Raw genomic sequence first — 15,587 nt, forward strand, 5'->3', positions numbered from 1 at the left:
GACCTGAGCTGAAGGCAGCGGCCTAACCCACTGAGCCACACAGGCACCCTGCTTTTTTTTTTTTTTTTTTTTTTTTAAGAAACAACTATCTCTAAATAAAGGAAATAAAAGCATTTGAATGACACTCAAAAGTATGTTTAATTGAACAACTTTACCAGTTAAAAACTTAAACGATTTCAAGTTTAACGGTCAATTAAACATATATCTTATGTAGAACATTAAAGCCCCAATACTGTCTGTGGTTTTTTAGTGATTTCCTGGCCCTTCGGCACTGATCACTAGAACTGACAAAGGAGACGTACTGGCTCTTTCATCTGAACCCCTGCACTGAGCCTCCTTTTTCCAGAAGGCTCTTAGTCAGATGGTCAGTTAAGTCATGTCCTCAGTCAACAACTTAGTGCTTATAGAGTGAGAGTCTGAGTCATCATAAAACACAGCTGTTTTTTAGCAAGGGTTTGGCAGGGAAAGTACATTCCATTCACTCCCTCGATAGTTCTTGCTGCTGACAATGTTTCATTGACAGTGATTTATAAGAAAATAAAAATTATTCGATCAACGAGGCAAATGCATGGACTCAAATCTCCCCACACAGCTTTGAAAAATGCTACCATGGTATTAAATTACAAACTATTCGAAAGTCAAGGTTATGTCTCCTCCATCTCTGTATTCTCAGCACACAGCACATTCAGGCACAAATGGAAGCCCGTGAATGAATGAATGACTATTTTGAGGACTGGTAACATGTAAGTTGTGTTTTGGAATACTCAGGGACAAAAATCATAGCCACATAGAGTTGGGGGGGAAGTCCATAAATAAGTGAAAAGCTTAACACAGGTAAAGTAAAAGTTAAGACAATGTTCAATGAGGTGTATCAGTAGGCAGAAATAATAAATACACTAATTGTTATTTATAAATCTCTACCAATCACTAAGGGATCAACACAGTTAAGTACATCCAGCTCTTATTCCCATTTTAGTGATAGAGAAATACAATCATGGAGATTAAAAAATTTACCCCAAGTCACATACTTAGAAAGTGTCTGACTCCAAATCTCAAGTTATTTTGCTGATCTGTGACTCCTCCATCTCCCAATTCCAACCAGTAGTAAACTAATTGCTACAGAAATTTTGGGAACGGAAAGATCACATCTGCTTGAAACTATGAAGATATGAGGCTAGGAAAGTATTGGGATTTAAGCTCTAGTACAACATGGAATGATAAACAGAAGTCTTCCTATCAGCATGGAGTTCGAGTTGCTCTTTATTAGTGTCCCTAATTAGGAACCACAGGACCTAAAGAACAAATTAGTTTAAGTATATACGTAAACATTTAGTAAGGAAAAAAAAATGTTTCTTGGAATTCCTTTCTTTTTTCTAAATGTGAAATTTAAAATCTTAGATTCAGTCTCTGAAGACTGAGTTTGTTAAAGCCATTATCTGAATTCTTGAGAGTCTGTTCATCGTAAGAGCGTCCAAGAATTTAAATTTTTCATGTCTTCCAGAAAAGTTCAATCACTTATTGAATGCAAGACAATGAATTTGAGACATAAGTGAAGTGGTTAAAAAAAAAAAAAAAAAAAAAGGCCCAGAATAGGGCTATGTCCTCATTCATGTATGTCTACCAGAACCACAGTGATCACTAGGATGATTGTTGCAAGCCCTACACTCTCCCTCACCATTCAAATCCAGCATAGCTATCTGCTATGTCTATAGATCCCTATTACATTTCATTTTACCCTTAGTAACTTTCTCCCTTGTTATTGTCCTTAGTATGTATATTAACTTGATTCCACCAATATAAAAATTTTGTAAAACCTGTATCTCACATTATCCTAGCAAGGTCTCTGGCTATAATTTTTGTGTTTTTTGAAAAAGGAAAAAAAAAAAAGCTATCTCTCCATCCATACATCTCCCTACTTTTCTCCCTCCCTATCTTCCTATCTATGTCTACCTGGATCTGATAGAAATACAACCATAACTATTGGAATAGAGGATCTAGGAACTAAAATGTGAATGTCATCCAAGATAAATTTGTCCCATTGAGGTTTTAACTGTAAATTCTGTAATTCATAGAAAAGTAATTCTTTCCTGGAAGATCACATCCATTGTGTTAGGGGAAAGAATAAGGAAAGAAAGAGATTTATATAAATCTTTATTTTACCTAATCCTTTTTCTCCTTCAAAGAGAATGATTTTTAAAAAATGCTTTCACATTTTCATAAACTACCCAGAGTCTGACTTTTGATGCTTACCAGAAAAGTGAGTCTCCAACTACAGGCAAAACCTTGGAGTAAAATGAACATAAGTAGTAACTCATTCTTTATGACTTTATTTTAATTTCAGAATTCTAATTACTGATATGCACTTCTAAAGATATTACTTGGGCACGTTTAATGGTTCCCTGGTGTTCAGAGGGATGTTAATACTTTATCAGTAATGAGAGTAAAAGCTCACATTCATATACACAGTACAGCTGAACAGTGAAGTCTGGATTCCCAACTGCAAAGCTACCCCTTGATTTTCTGGGGATTTACTGTCCTTCTAACCATCACCCTTAATTACTATTTCCACCAGAGATAGGAAAGGGAAGATGAAAACTGAAGATCAGATCTTGAAATATCTTGGCAAGTGTACAAATTATTATTTGTGAACAGCCCTAGTAAAAGGTATCAAATGAGAAGGAATGAATCATTTATCCATTTATTCAACTATTCATTGAGCACCTACATTCCAACCATTGTTCATGGCCGTGAACAAAGCAAAATGCTTTCGTGGAGCTTAGGTTCTAGTGAAGCAGACAGCACACAAATTACATATATATATAATATACATACACACACACATACATACATACATACATATCACAAATGGTGATAAGCATTTTGGAGAAAACAAGTATGCTAAAGGAATAGGGAGAGTCAGATGGGGAAAATGAAAGCTTTTGTTTTTTTTTAAGTGCGGTTTAAAAAAAGTCCTATGCTCGATGTGATGGAACTAGAGGGTATTATGCTTAGTGAAATAAGTCAATCAGAGAAAGACAACTATCATATGATCTCCCTGATATGAGGAAGTGAAGATGCAACGTGGGGGGTTTGGGGAGTAGGAAAAAAATAAATGAAACAAGATGGCATCAGGAGGGAGACAAACCATAAGAGACTCTTAATGTCACAAAACAAACTGAGAGTTGCTGGGGGGAGGGAGGTTGGGAGAAGGGGGTGGGATTATGGACATTGGGGAGGGTATGTGCTATGGTGAGTGCTGTGAAGTGTGTAAACCTGGCGATTCACAGACCTGTACGCCTGGGGCTAATAATACATTATATGTTTATAAAGAAATTTAAAAAAAAATTTTTTAAGTCCTATGCTAAGATGGTAAGTGGTGCTTGAATAGAAATCTGAATGAAATGAGGGCAAGAGCCACTGTACGTTCTAAGACTGTTCCAGACATAGGAAACAGTTGGCTAAAATGAGGTTGTCCATGTATCAGTTGGGAACCATATTTGTCTGAGCTGCTTCAGCTGTTGGCCAGCAGCATAGGTGTTTGGAAATCATGATCGGATTAAGAACAGGAAGCTTGGCCAAAGCTATCTTCCTCATTGTTGAAGTACCCCCCCTGAATCAAGGTATGCTTTCTATGTGAAAAATCTCTCTCTCCCTATCAAAAAATGTGATAATTCACGGAGATGAAGATCAGAATTCGGCTATCATACTACAACTAATATAGCTATTGGAAAATTAACTTTTCCCATACCTTGACTTCATCATCTAAATCCTGGTTTCCCAACGTGGGCACTACTGGCATTCGGGCTGGATAATTCTTTATTGTGAGGCTGTCCCGTGCTCTGTAGAATGCTTAGCAGTATTTCTGGCCTCTACCCTCTGCATATCAGTAACACCTCCAAGTTGTGACAACCATAAACGTCTCTGTACTTTGTTAGAAGCCCACTGGTCTAAATAAAAATGTGACCAGTCTTTTCCAAATACCAGTTCGAACTGTTTTTCAGGGACGTTGAAGAGGCAGAGACATGCAATGTATGTCCTGCATGTCTTAAGCAGTTTCCAATGAGAGACACCACAAACAAACGAAATTATCTGCATGTAATTGGCCCTAAAAACATCCCAGCAATGATTATTTCAAGCCACCCACTTGTCGGGCGGTCTGAATATTTTCAGTAACCAACACCGGGCACTGCGCCTTTCTAACATACTGCCTATTCCAAAAGGCGATTCTCAGACCCGTAGCTCTCAGCCGTGCCAGCTGTGGATTCATCTTGCCACTCAAACCCTCAGCCACTCTACAGTGACTTTTCGAATTGATGATGGATGATTTCAAGCCTTTACTCTCTGTAATAACAGCCACTCCCATTTTTTAAAATCCTTCATTCTCCATTTCATGTTCCCGCGGTATATCATCTCACTGGCAACAGTCGCTTCCAGCCCCTTAGCCTATTAGGACTGTTTCTGTTCCACATGAGTAACTCAGTACCTCTTTTGGCTCTTCCTGCACCCCCACCCCCCACCCCCCCTCACCCCCCCTCCTCAAAGAATCCACAGAGGATTGACAGAAAAGACAAGCCAGGACCATCTCCCATGGACCTTCTGCTCTCCCCAAGTCCTCTTGAGCTCCCTTTCCCACTCCCCATCTGTGACTCTTCTGCAGGATTGGGGGTGGGGTGGGGGGTGGGGGGGAAAGCTCTTCCCCCAGCCGGTCAGTGACACTTGTAGAACAGGGATTCCCCAAACTACTACCCTTAGCCAAATCTGCCCACTACTAAGGATGATTTGCACACTTTCTGCTAATTTTAACAAAATATGTATTTGAAGACATGTGATGATAGGCTATCTAGATTTCAGCGTCTATCAAGTTTGATCAGACCACAAACATGTTCATTCTTTGTTTCTAAGTAAGCCATGCTTATTTGTTTCGTATGTGGCTGCTTTCTCTCACTGCAATGGCAGCACTGAGCCCTTCGAGAACTGAGTGGTTGCCACGGAGACCAAGGGGCCCACAAAGCCCAAAATATTCACTACCCGAGCCTTTATAGAAAGTTTGCTGATCCCTACCGCAGAGTGCTGTCCCCATCCCAAGTGACTTAATGTTGTTTCTTCCACACAGACAATGCACCCCGGGCCCTAAGAGGAAATCTGCATGGATGAAGCGTGTGTTCCGTGTGTCTGTGTGCCTGTCACTGTGCGTATGTGTAGTTCAAGGTATGAGGAAGGGTGTTGTCTGCAGCTGGGTTGAACCCAAGCTCGGGGCAGGGGACCTGGATTGTGTTCCCTCTCCCCCCACCTCCCACATCAAACTGTAAGCACCCACTAGACGGCTTGAGCCTTAACATCTGAAAAAAGAAAAAAATACCTGCGTTTTTCAATATTAAATTTTGGTTTTATGCTTAAATGTACCTATTAAAATAGAAATATTTTCCCCCTTAGATTTAATTCACTTTCAAATAATCTATATGAGGAAGTGGAGAACCATCAAAAATGGACAGAAAGCCGGTTCATCACCTATGAAAAAGACCACCTTGGGCATATAAATCAATGTCTGAAGCTCCTACAGGAGAAACTGGTAAGGGGTTCTGTTATTCCTGAAGTAAACAGCTGCAGAGTCACGGTCTGGACGTTAGCAATGAGCCAAAGTCTGGAAAGTTTCATTGTGACATTCACAGTCACAACCACTGTGTCAGTAACTTACCTTTCCTGCACCGGGATAAGAATCGAGTGCCCTGCCTCTTGGTCCTGTGTGCTACTCTCCAGCTCCATGAATGCATACTTCTGAGTCTGCTATACCTATGACAGAAAAACCTAAGGAGAGGTGCTGGGGTTTTTTGTTTTTTGTTTTATGTTCTTTTTTTAATACAGATTCCTGGTCCCAACCCAGAGCAGCATCAGACCCCCAGGGTCCTCCTCTGGGGATCTGTGCTTCCAGGCAAGCTCCTTGGCTGATGCTTGGGCACAATAAAGCCTAAAAATTTCTGTCATAGACAAGTCAGTTTACCTCTCCAAAGATCCATTAGTAGACCAAAGGTTTTCAAAACTCCTTTTCCAGATCCAATCTTGTCGAGAATCCCCAGCTCTGAGGCAAGACTACGAAGATGGAGGGGAAATCTGTTCATTGCAGGTTCCTTTCCACTCCAGCCCACTCATCCAGCCAGCTGCTAACCCCCACAGAAATGCAGCACAGGGCCAGCTGTGTCACCAGGGACTGCCAGCCTTGCTGATGATTTAGATGTTTCTGGAACTTCGGTAGAGGGCCTTTGGGTGGCTGACAGAGGCAGGAGTCCAAGAGATGTAGATAACCATAACAGCTTTATCACTGATAAGGCTACTGAAGTCTGTGTGGTGTGATGTGCAGCCAAGAGGGTCTGCTAGTTCTCCTGGAGTTAGACAGACTCATCCACCAGTTCTAGGCAGCACTAGGTGACCACAGGGTCACCTGCAGGCAGAAGCTTCCCACCACACGTAAGAGACAGGCTGAAGACTGCCTCCCTGAAGCAGGCAGGGCCAAAGACCGGAGAACCAAAGGGGCTCCAAGTCAGTCTTTCCCCGAAGCTGCTTGCAAATTCCCTGTGCAGGCTGAGAAGGAACAGAGCAGCTAATGAAACTTGGGCTGCCCAGGAGTCCTCATCTCGCTGCAATTAGAATCACTTGGAGAGTTTTTACATTAGATATGTTCATGAGCTCCACCGTGGACCAATTAAATCAGAGTTTGGGGGAGGAGTAGGTGTGTTGGTCCAGGTGATATGAATGGACAGCAGGGGTTAAGAATCACTATTCTAGCTGAACTCTGTCCACGTGAAGATACTAAGCTTGAAAGAATATGGACACCTAATAGGAGCGTGTCCAAGGGCCTTAGGTCAAGCAGCGTCTGCAATGCCTTCCTTGGCCACACTTCTTTAAACACTAGACTATAATTCCAAGTGCTCAGAGCATTTCAGCAAGACCACACAGCCCTTTCTTTTCTTTCTCTCAACACACGCAGAATTCTAAAGAAACTACAAACAAGGCCAAGCAAAGGCATGAACTCACAACTGTGAACACAGTTCTAGATAAGAGGGAACTTGGTGAGATTTTTCTTGTTTAATGTGTTAAAAACCTAAGTGGAAATACAAAACCATGTAAGTTTTCTTTTCTGCAGTGTTTCATCACATATCTTTTATAGGAAAAGTCTGAAAATAAAATGGAAGAAAAATTACTGAAGCTTTCAAGCAAATTAGAGAACCTCATTAACACAGAGAAACAGGAAGGAGGACTAAGCAAAGTAAAGCATATAGAAAACAAACTGTCCAAAAAGATGAACCAACTGGAAAAGCACATCTGGGGTGAATTAGAGAAAATGCAGAGTGAATATCAATCAGGTGAGCAGACACCTTTGGTTCAAACCACTAGTGCTCGCTTATCCAATCCCTCAGAGCTGTCTACTTTGAGCTCATGGTCATGGATCAGTCTTGTCATTATGGATATCCTTTTATATTTAATTGGACTTTCCTAAATATCCCACAGAATGTCAGCATACGTTGGAAGGTAGGTAAACAAGCTCACTTCCTTCATTCAGACTTGGCAGAGTCACGAGCTTGCCAAGACTGTGAGTTTTTTTTTTTTTTTTAATGAAGATCATAGAATCATAGAATTGTTAGACTTGCAAAGTCCTTGAGATCAAGGTCCGATTTGTGGTAGATCACGAAATTAGGACCTGAAATCAAATGTCCCTCATTGAACTGCAGGTAATGAGCCTAGACAGATGTCAGACTGGAGACCTGACCTTTAGAAGCGACAGAGAGAGATGAATTAACAGAGTCCAGTATAATGACTGCTTTTCTTCTTAAGGAGGCTAATGGCAGCAGTGTCAAGCTGAGCTAACATCAAAGAGGATTAATTTGAAAGGCTCATCTAATTTGTCAAAGGGAAGGACGCGGGATAGGTGCTGTGGAGCCACCATCTGCCTTGAGTCACAGTCCTGAGGGAATTACCAGGAACCAGAGGTTCCTTTATTAAAGAAAGACCTATCTCATTTTCTGTCTTCTAGTTAGCCAATCCAAAAATTCATGCAAATGCTCCCAAATTTTGGTACAGAGATGCCTTGAAGGTGTCTTGGGAAGATATTATGGTCTCATTCTGCCAGCTGTTCCTAGCATATAAGTAAAATTTACTACCTGGAAATCTGACCCACAGTGTCCTTAGCCCCCATCTCCCACCACCAAATCAAGAGAATGAATTATCTGGCCAGGAATCATATCTCAAACTTAAGTGACCCTTCTTTTAGGGCACTGTTTTCTACCATAGCACCAGAGATTTAAGTATATTCATTCCATTAGTACATCCCCAGAATGAGCTAAAAAGGAATTTGCAATATATCTGTTTCTTCATTTTACTAACTTGGAGTTCTAGCCAAGGGGAATTCCAAATGAATGGTGTGCTCCTTTATGCCTTTAATAAAAATGTGTTGAGAAATGACTGTGTGAAAGGCCCAATGAGTAAGAAATGGGCTGTACCCTAAGAAGCCCGAGGTCAGTTAGGTCTGGGGGTTTATGGTAGGTAGCTTGAGTCATGAGTGACTAGACTTGCATAAGAGAGGGACAAAGGCTCAAGAGTGGAGGTCCAGGAGGAACAGCTGGTGGCCACTACTTAGGTCCATCAACAGGATACTTTCTGAGAAGTTTAAAAATCTCACCTGTGTTCTTTATCTTCAATTTGGTAACAAGAATTAAAAAAAAAAAAGAGCATCAAAATTTCTTATCAAAATACACAGAGAGAATAAAACATTTTAAATTTCTTTCTTGAAATATAGAACTATTTTGTTATGCAATATATTTGGACAAGGAGAAGAACCGAACTGAATTTTCACAATGAAGCCAGACATGAGCTGAAACACTACCAATAATGCATCTTCATGACATATAAGAAATGGATCATTGTACATTTTTAAACTGGTCTTTATGGAAATTAATGTGGTTTTAATTAAATGATCAGTTATGGCAGAACTGCTGATCAGCAACTTCTGTTTTTTTTAAATGAAGTTCCAATGCACTGTTTAAGTATACCTATTCTCATATCCTCTTCCAGGATTTCAATCAATTCATGACTCTCTCAGCTCCCTCCAACAAATACAGAAAACAAAGATGGATTTAGAGAAATATAAAGTACAGAAAGACCTAAAGAAATTACAGCGCAAGATAGTGGAACTCCAGGAGGTATAAAACTTTTCAGTCATCTTTTTCACCAGCTAATATAGTTGCTTGCTGATAAAGTTGGAAAGAAGTTAGTATCTCTGGGGTGTTTACTACTTCTTATATCTCTGTATTTCTTACCACCTTTTTAAGGAGATTAATGTGCCAGAAAAATCCAATAAAACAAAGAAATTTATGATGTCTTCATTAATGTGTTCATGAAAAAGTTAAGGAATTTTTTTTTTTAAATGCCTTCTTGTATTTTTATTTGCCTACAAATAAGAAGGACAAAAATTTGCTACAAATAAAAAAGAGCAGTCTATAAAATGTCCAACGATGAGTGACGGGGCCTGCTGTAAACTACAAGGGCAGGAACTGTGGCAAACTGAAGACCACTTATCCTGTCTATAAAAGACTAGCCACCACACAATTCTACTTCATTATCAAGAAGTACATCATCCATTAGTGCCCAAAGTTTAGTTTTCAAGAGAAACTAGAAATCAGGTTTTCTAGGAAACCATTTATAAGCATTAGCAGCTAGTTCAAAACATTGACTAGCTCTGCAGGGCAGATACAACCAACAGGCTGCCATACTGCAATCCAGAGATTTCTGTCTTCTAATGATCCCAGTGTTTGGAGCAAGTCTAGCCTCTGCATACAAAATTATTGATTCATTTGTGTTCACTATGTATCAGAACTATGAGCAAGTCAGAGCTAACCATGCCAAATAAGAGAATAAACCAGATTCTATGAGAAACATCCAATATAATTTGATCTAGGAGCCAAATACAAATTAATTTTCTTTTATTTTTTTAATTTTTTAATTTTTTTTATTTTTTAAATTAATTAATTTATTTTTAGCATAACAGTATTCATTATTTTTTCACCACACCCAGTGCTCCATGTAATCAGTGCCTTCTATAATACCCACCACCTGGTACCCCAACATCTCACCCTCCCCCGCCACTTCAAACCCAGAGTCCATAGTCTCTCATGGTTCACCTCCCCTTCCACTTTCCCCCAACTCCCTTCTCTCTCTAACTCCCCATGTCCTCCATGATATTTGTTATGCTCCACAAATAAGTGAAACCATATGATAATTGACTCTCTCTGCTTGACTTATTTCACTCAGCATAATCTCTTCCAGTCCCATCCATGTTGCTACAAAAGTTGGGTATTCATCCTTTCTGACAGAGGCATAAGACTCCATAGTGTATATGGACCACATTTTCCTTACAAATTAATTTTCTATAAAATTATACTATTTCTAACTTTTCTATATAAATGTTAGATGTAGAGTCTGGTATTGGGTAGTAAAATCATTAAAAATAAAAATAAGCTATTCAAGTCATACGCTACCTGCTAGAAGACTAATTTCTAATCACAGAGTTTTTTGTAATCTGGCAAGAGAACCCTTGCTTCAGACTTAGTCTGTTTCCTTGGTTTAGGAAGAAGTGACAACTTCTCCCCTAGTAAAACACAAACTCACCTTCCAAATAAATTTTGACCACTGTCCACCTAATTTTTTAGTTATACAAAACCTCTGCATTTATTTTTATTAATTTACATACAGCATCCTTGACTATATTGCAAAGGATATTTTTAAAAGATTTTATCCATTTATTTGAGAGAGAGAGAGTGAGAGAGCATGAGGAGGGTGGTCAGAGGGAGAAGCAGACTCCCGGATGAGCAGAGAGCCCTATGCAGGACTTGATTCTGGGACTCAGGGATTATGACCTGAGCCAAAGGCAGTCACTTAACCAACTGAGCCACCCAGGCATCCGCAAAGAATTTTCATAGCAGAATTTAAGAGTTTCAAATGCAATAGCAAGTATTCTTTGCAATCAAGTGTCATGCTAAGACAAAGGGCTAATATCTCAAGTAATCCTAAACCCTTATAAGTGGGTAAGAAAATAATAATAACGAACAGGCAAGTCATAGAAGACAGTAAGAAATGAAGATATAAAAAGACATTCAACATATTAAATACAAATTAAAGGAACCCTTGGGTACTATTTGCAGATCACCAAAAATTAAAGTGATTGACAAGGCTATTGAGAAGTGTGCACTCCTATCTCACCAGTGAGTCTATGAATTGGTACGAGTAAGAGAGCAATTTGGAAACATCTAATAAAAATTTTAAATTTATTTATTCTTTGATCCTGGAATTTTACTATTTGAAATTTATATTACAAAAAAAAATTCAAAAGTTATATTACAGAGAATAAAAATATCTTCCAAAATGTGCAAAGATAAATGGCCAAGGGTACTCATTACAGCACCATTTGTTATAGTAAACACCAAACAAAACACTTGAAAACAACCTAAATATTGGGAAAGGACTAAATTAATGATATCACTAGTAATGATATCACTAAATTAATGATATCTCCAACCCTTAAAAAGAACACATAAGGGGTGCCTGTGTGGCTCAGTGGGTTAAAGCCTCTGCCTTCAGCTCAGGTCATGATCCCAGGATCCTGGGATCGATCCCCACATTGGGCTCTCTGCTCAGCAAGAAGCCTGCTTTCTCCTCTCTCTCTGCCTGCCTCTCTGCCTACTTCTGATCTCTGTCAAATAAATAAATAAAAAAAATTTAAAAAAAAGAACACATAAAGATATGCAAGATACACTAGTAGGTGAAAAAAGCAAGTTGCAAAGCAATATGGATACGATCCCAATTGTGTAAAAAAATATTTTGAAATATGTTAAATAGAATATGCATACCATATAGTACGCAAAAAGGTAGGAATTTACAACAAACGTACCAGTGACTGGCTTATGAAGAATTTTGTTTTCTTTTTTTTTTTTTTTTTTTTTTTTTTTTTTTTTTTTTTTGAGATAATACGTATTTATTATTTCAATAGTGTTGCTGTTCATTATGACCTTTTTTCTTTTTCAAAAATTTTTTTTTTTTTTTTTTTTTTTTTTTATAAACATATATTTTTTATATACATATATTTTTATCCCCAGGTCTGTGAATCACCAGGTTTACACACTTCACAGCACTCACCAAATCACATACCCTCCCCAATGTCCATAATCCCACCCCCTTCTCCCCAACCCCCTCCCCCCGGCAACCCTCAGTTTGTTTTGTGAGATTAAGAGTCACTTATGGTTTGTCTCCCTCCCAATCCCATCTTGTTTCATTTATTCTTCTACCCACTTAAGCCTCCATGTTGCATCACCACTTCCTCATATCAGGGAGATCATATGATAGTTGTCTTTCTCTGCTTGACTTATTTCGCTAAGCATGATACGCTCTAGTTCCATCCATGTTGTTGCAAATGGCAAGATTTCATTTCTTTTGATGGCTGCATAGTATTCCATTGTGTATATATACCACATCTTCTTGATCCATTCATCTGTTGATGGACATCTAGGTTCTTTCCATAGTTTGGCTATTGTGGACATTGCTGCTATAAACATTCGGGTGCATGTGTCCCTTTGGATCACTACATTTGTATCTTTAGGGTAAATACCCAATAGTGCAATTGCTGGGTCATAGGGCAGTTCTATTTTCAACATTTTGAGGAACCTCCATGCTGTTTTCCAGAGTGGCTGCACCAGCTTGCATTCCCACCAACAGTGTAGGAGGGTTCCCCTTTCTCCGCATCCTCGCCAGCATCTGTCATTTCCTGACTTGTTGATTTTAGCCATTCTGACTGGTGTGAGGTGATATCTCATTGTGGTTTTGATTTGTATTTCCCTGATGCCAAGTGATATGGAGCACTTTTTCATGTGTCTGTTCGCCATCTGGATGTCTTCTTTGCAGAAATGTCTGTTCATGTCTTCTGCCCATTTCTTGATTGGATTATTTGTTCTTTGGGTGTTGAGTTTGCTAAGTTCTTTATAGATTCTGGACACTAGTCCTTTATCTGATATGTCGTTTGCAAATATCTTCTCCCATTCTGTCAGTTGTCTTTTGATTTTGTTAACTGTTTCCTTTGCTGTGCAAAAGCTTTTGATCTTGATGAAATCCCAGTAGTTCATTTTTTCCCTTGCTTCCCTTGCCTTTTGCGTTGTTCCTAGGAAGATGTTGCTGCGGCAGAGGTCGAAGAGGTTGCTGCCCGTGTTCTCCTCAAGGATTTTGATGGATTCCTTTCGTACATTGAGGTCCTTCATCCATTTTGAGTCTATTTTTGTGTGTGGTGTAAGGAAATGGTCCAATTTAATTTTTCTGCATGTGGCTGTCCAATTTTCCCAGCACCATTTATTGAAAAGGCTGTCTTTTTTCCATTGGACATTCTTTCCTGCTTTGTCGAAGATTAGTTGACCATAGAGTTGAGGGTCTATTTCTGGGCTCTCTATTCTGTTCCATTGATCTATGTGTCTGTTTTTGTGCCAGTACCATGCTGTCTTGATGATGACAGCTTTGTAATAGAGCTTGAAGTCCGGAATTGTGATGCCACCAACGTTGGCTTTCTTTTTCAATATCCCTTTGGCTATTCGAGGTCTTTTCTGGTTCCATATAAATTTTAGAATTATTTGTTCCATTTCTTTGAAAAAGATGGATGGTACTTTGATAGGAATTGCATTAAATGTGTAGATTGCTTTAGGTAGCATAGACATTTTCACAATATTTATTCTTCCAATCCAGGAGCATGGAACATTTTTCCATTTCTTTGTGTCTTCCTCAATTTCTTTCATGAGTACTTTATAGTTTTCTGAGTATAGATTCTGTGTCTCTTTGGTTAGGTTTATTCCTAGGTATCTTATGGTTTTGGATGCAATTGTAAATGGGATTGACTCCTTAATATCTCTTTCTTCTGTCTTGCTGTTGGTGTAGAGAAATGCAACTGATTTCTGTGCATTGATTTTATATCCTGACACTTTACTGAATTCCTGTATAAGTTCTAGCAGTTTTGGAGTGGAGTCTTTTGGGTTTTCCACATATAGTATCATATCATCTGCGAAGAGTGATAATTTGACTTCTTCTTTGCCGATTTGGATGCCTTTAATTTCCTTTTGTTGTCTGATTGCTGAGGCTAGGACCTCTAGTACGATGTTGAATAGCAGTGGTGATAATGGACATCCCTGCCGTGTTCCTGACCTTAGCGGAAAAGCTTTCAGTTTTTCTCCATTGAGAATGATATTTGCGGTGGGTTTTTCATAGATGGCTTTGATGATATTGAGGTATGTGCCCTCTATCCCTACACTTTGAAGAGTTTTGATCAGGAAGGGATGTTGTACTTTGTCAAATGCTTTTTCAGCATCTATTGAGAGTATCATATGGTTCTTGTTCTTACTTTTATTGATGTGTTGTATCACATTGACTGATTTGCGGATGTTGAACCAACCTTGCAGCCCTGGAATAAATCCCACTTGGTCGTGGTGAATAATCTTTTTAATGTACTGTTGAATCCGATTGGCTAGTATTTTGTTGAGTATTTTCGCATCTGTGTTCATCAAGGATATCGGTCTATAGCTCTCTTTTTTGGTGGGATCCTTGTCTGGTTTTGGGATCAAGGTGATGCTGGCCTCATAAAATGAGTTTGGAAGTTTTCCTTCCATTTCTATTTTTTGGAACAGTTTCAGGAGAATAGGAATTAGTTCTTCTTTAAATGTTTGGTAGAATTCCCCCGGGAAGCCGTCTGGCCCTGGGCTTTTGTTTGTTTGGAGATTTTTAATGACTGTTTCAATCTCCTTACTGGTTATGGGTCTGTTCAGGCTTTCTATTTCTTCATGGTTCAGTTGTGGTAGTTTATATGTTTCTAGGAATGCATCCATTTCTTCCAGATTGTCAAATTTATTGCCGTAGAGTTGCTCATAGTATGTTCTTATAATAGTTTGTATTTCCTTGGTGTTAGTTGTGATCTCTCCTCTTTCATTCATGATTTTATTTATTTGGGTCCTTTCTCTTTTCTTTTTGATAAGTCGGGCCAGGGGTTTATCAATTTTATTAATTCTTTCAAAGAACCAGCTCCTAGTTTCGTTGATTTGTTCTATTGTTTTTTTGGTTTCTATTTCATTGATTTCTGCTCTGATCTTTATGATTTCTCTTCTCCTGCTGGGCTTAGGGTTTCTTTCTTGTTCCTTCTCCAGCTCCTTTAGGTGTAGGGTTAGGTTGTGTACCTGAGACCTTTCTTGTTTCTTGAGAAAGGCTTGTACCGCTATATATTTTCCTCTCAGGACTGCCTTTGTTGTGTCCCACAGATTTTGAACCGTTGTATTTTCATTATCATTTGTTTCCATGATTTTTTTCAATTCTTCTTTAATTTCCCGGTTGACCCATTCATTCTTTAGAAGGATACTCTTTAGTCTCCATGTATTTGGGTTCTTTCCAAACTTCCTTTTGTGGTTGAGTTCTAGCTTTAGAGCATTGTGGTCTGAAAATATGCAGGGAATGATCCCAATCTTTTGATACCGGTTGAGTCCTGATTTAGGACCGAGGATGTGATCTATTCTGGAGAATGTACC

At 39.0% G+C, this 15,587-nt stretch overlaps 1 protein-coding gene across 2 annotated transcripts in view; it reads left to right on the forward strand.

The window, feature by feature from the left end:
• Positions 1-15,587, forward strand: part of FAM81B (family with sequence similarity 81 member B) — a 62,704-nt gene that overhangs the window by 43,505 nt on the left and 3,612 nt on the right. Inside the window, exons 8-10 of one of the 2 annotated variants that reach the window (XM_059175495.1) lie at positions 5,434-5,569; positions 7,163-7,358; positions 9,064-9,191. In XM_059175495.1, the coding sequence (XP_059031478.1) occupies positions 5,434-5,569; positions 7,163-7,358; positions 9,064-9,191 (460 nt within the window). Of the gene's footprint in view, positions 1-5,433; positions 5,570-7,162; positions 7,359-9,063; positions 9,364-15,587 lie in introns of those variants that run through there. The other variant, XM_059175493.1, reaches the window with a different exon arrangement.

The sequence above is a fragment of the Mustela lutreola genome, chromosome 5 (assembly GCF_030435805.1).
Source record: "Mustela lutreola isolate mMusLut2 chromosome 5, mMusLut2.pri, whole genome shotgun sequence".
Lineage (NCBI taxonomy): Eukaryota > Metazoa > Chordata > Mammalia > Carnivora > Mustelidae > Mustela > Mustela lutreola.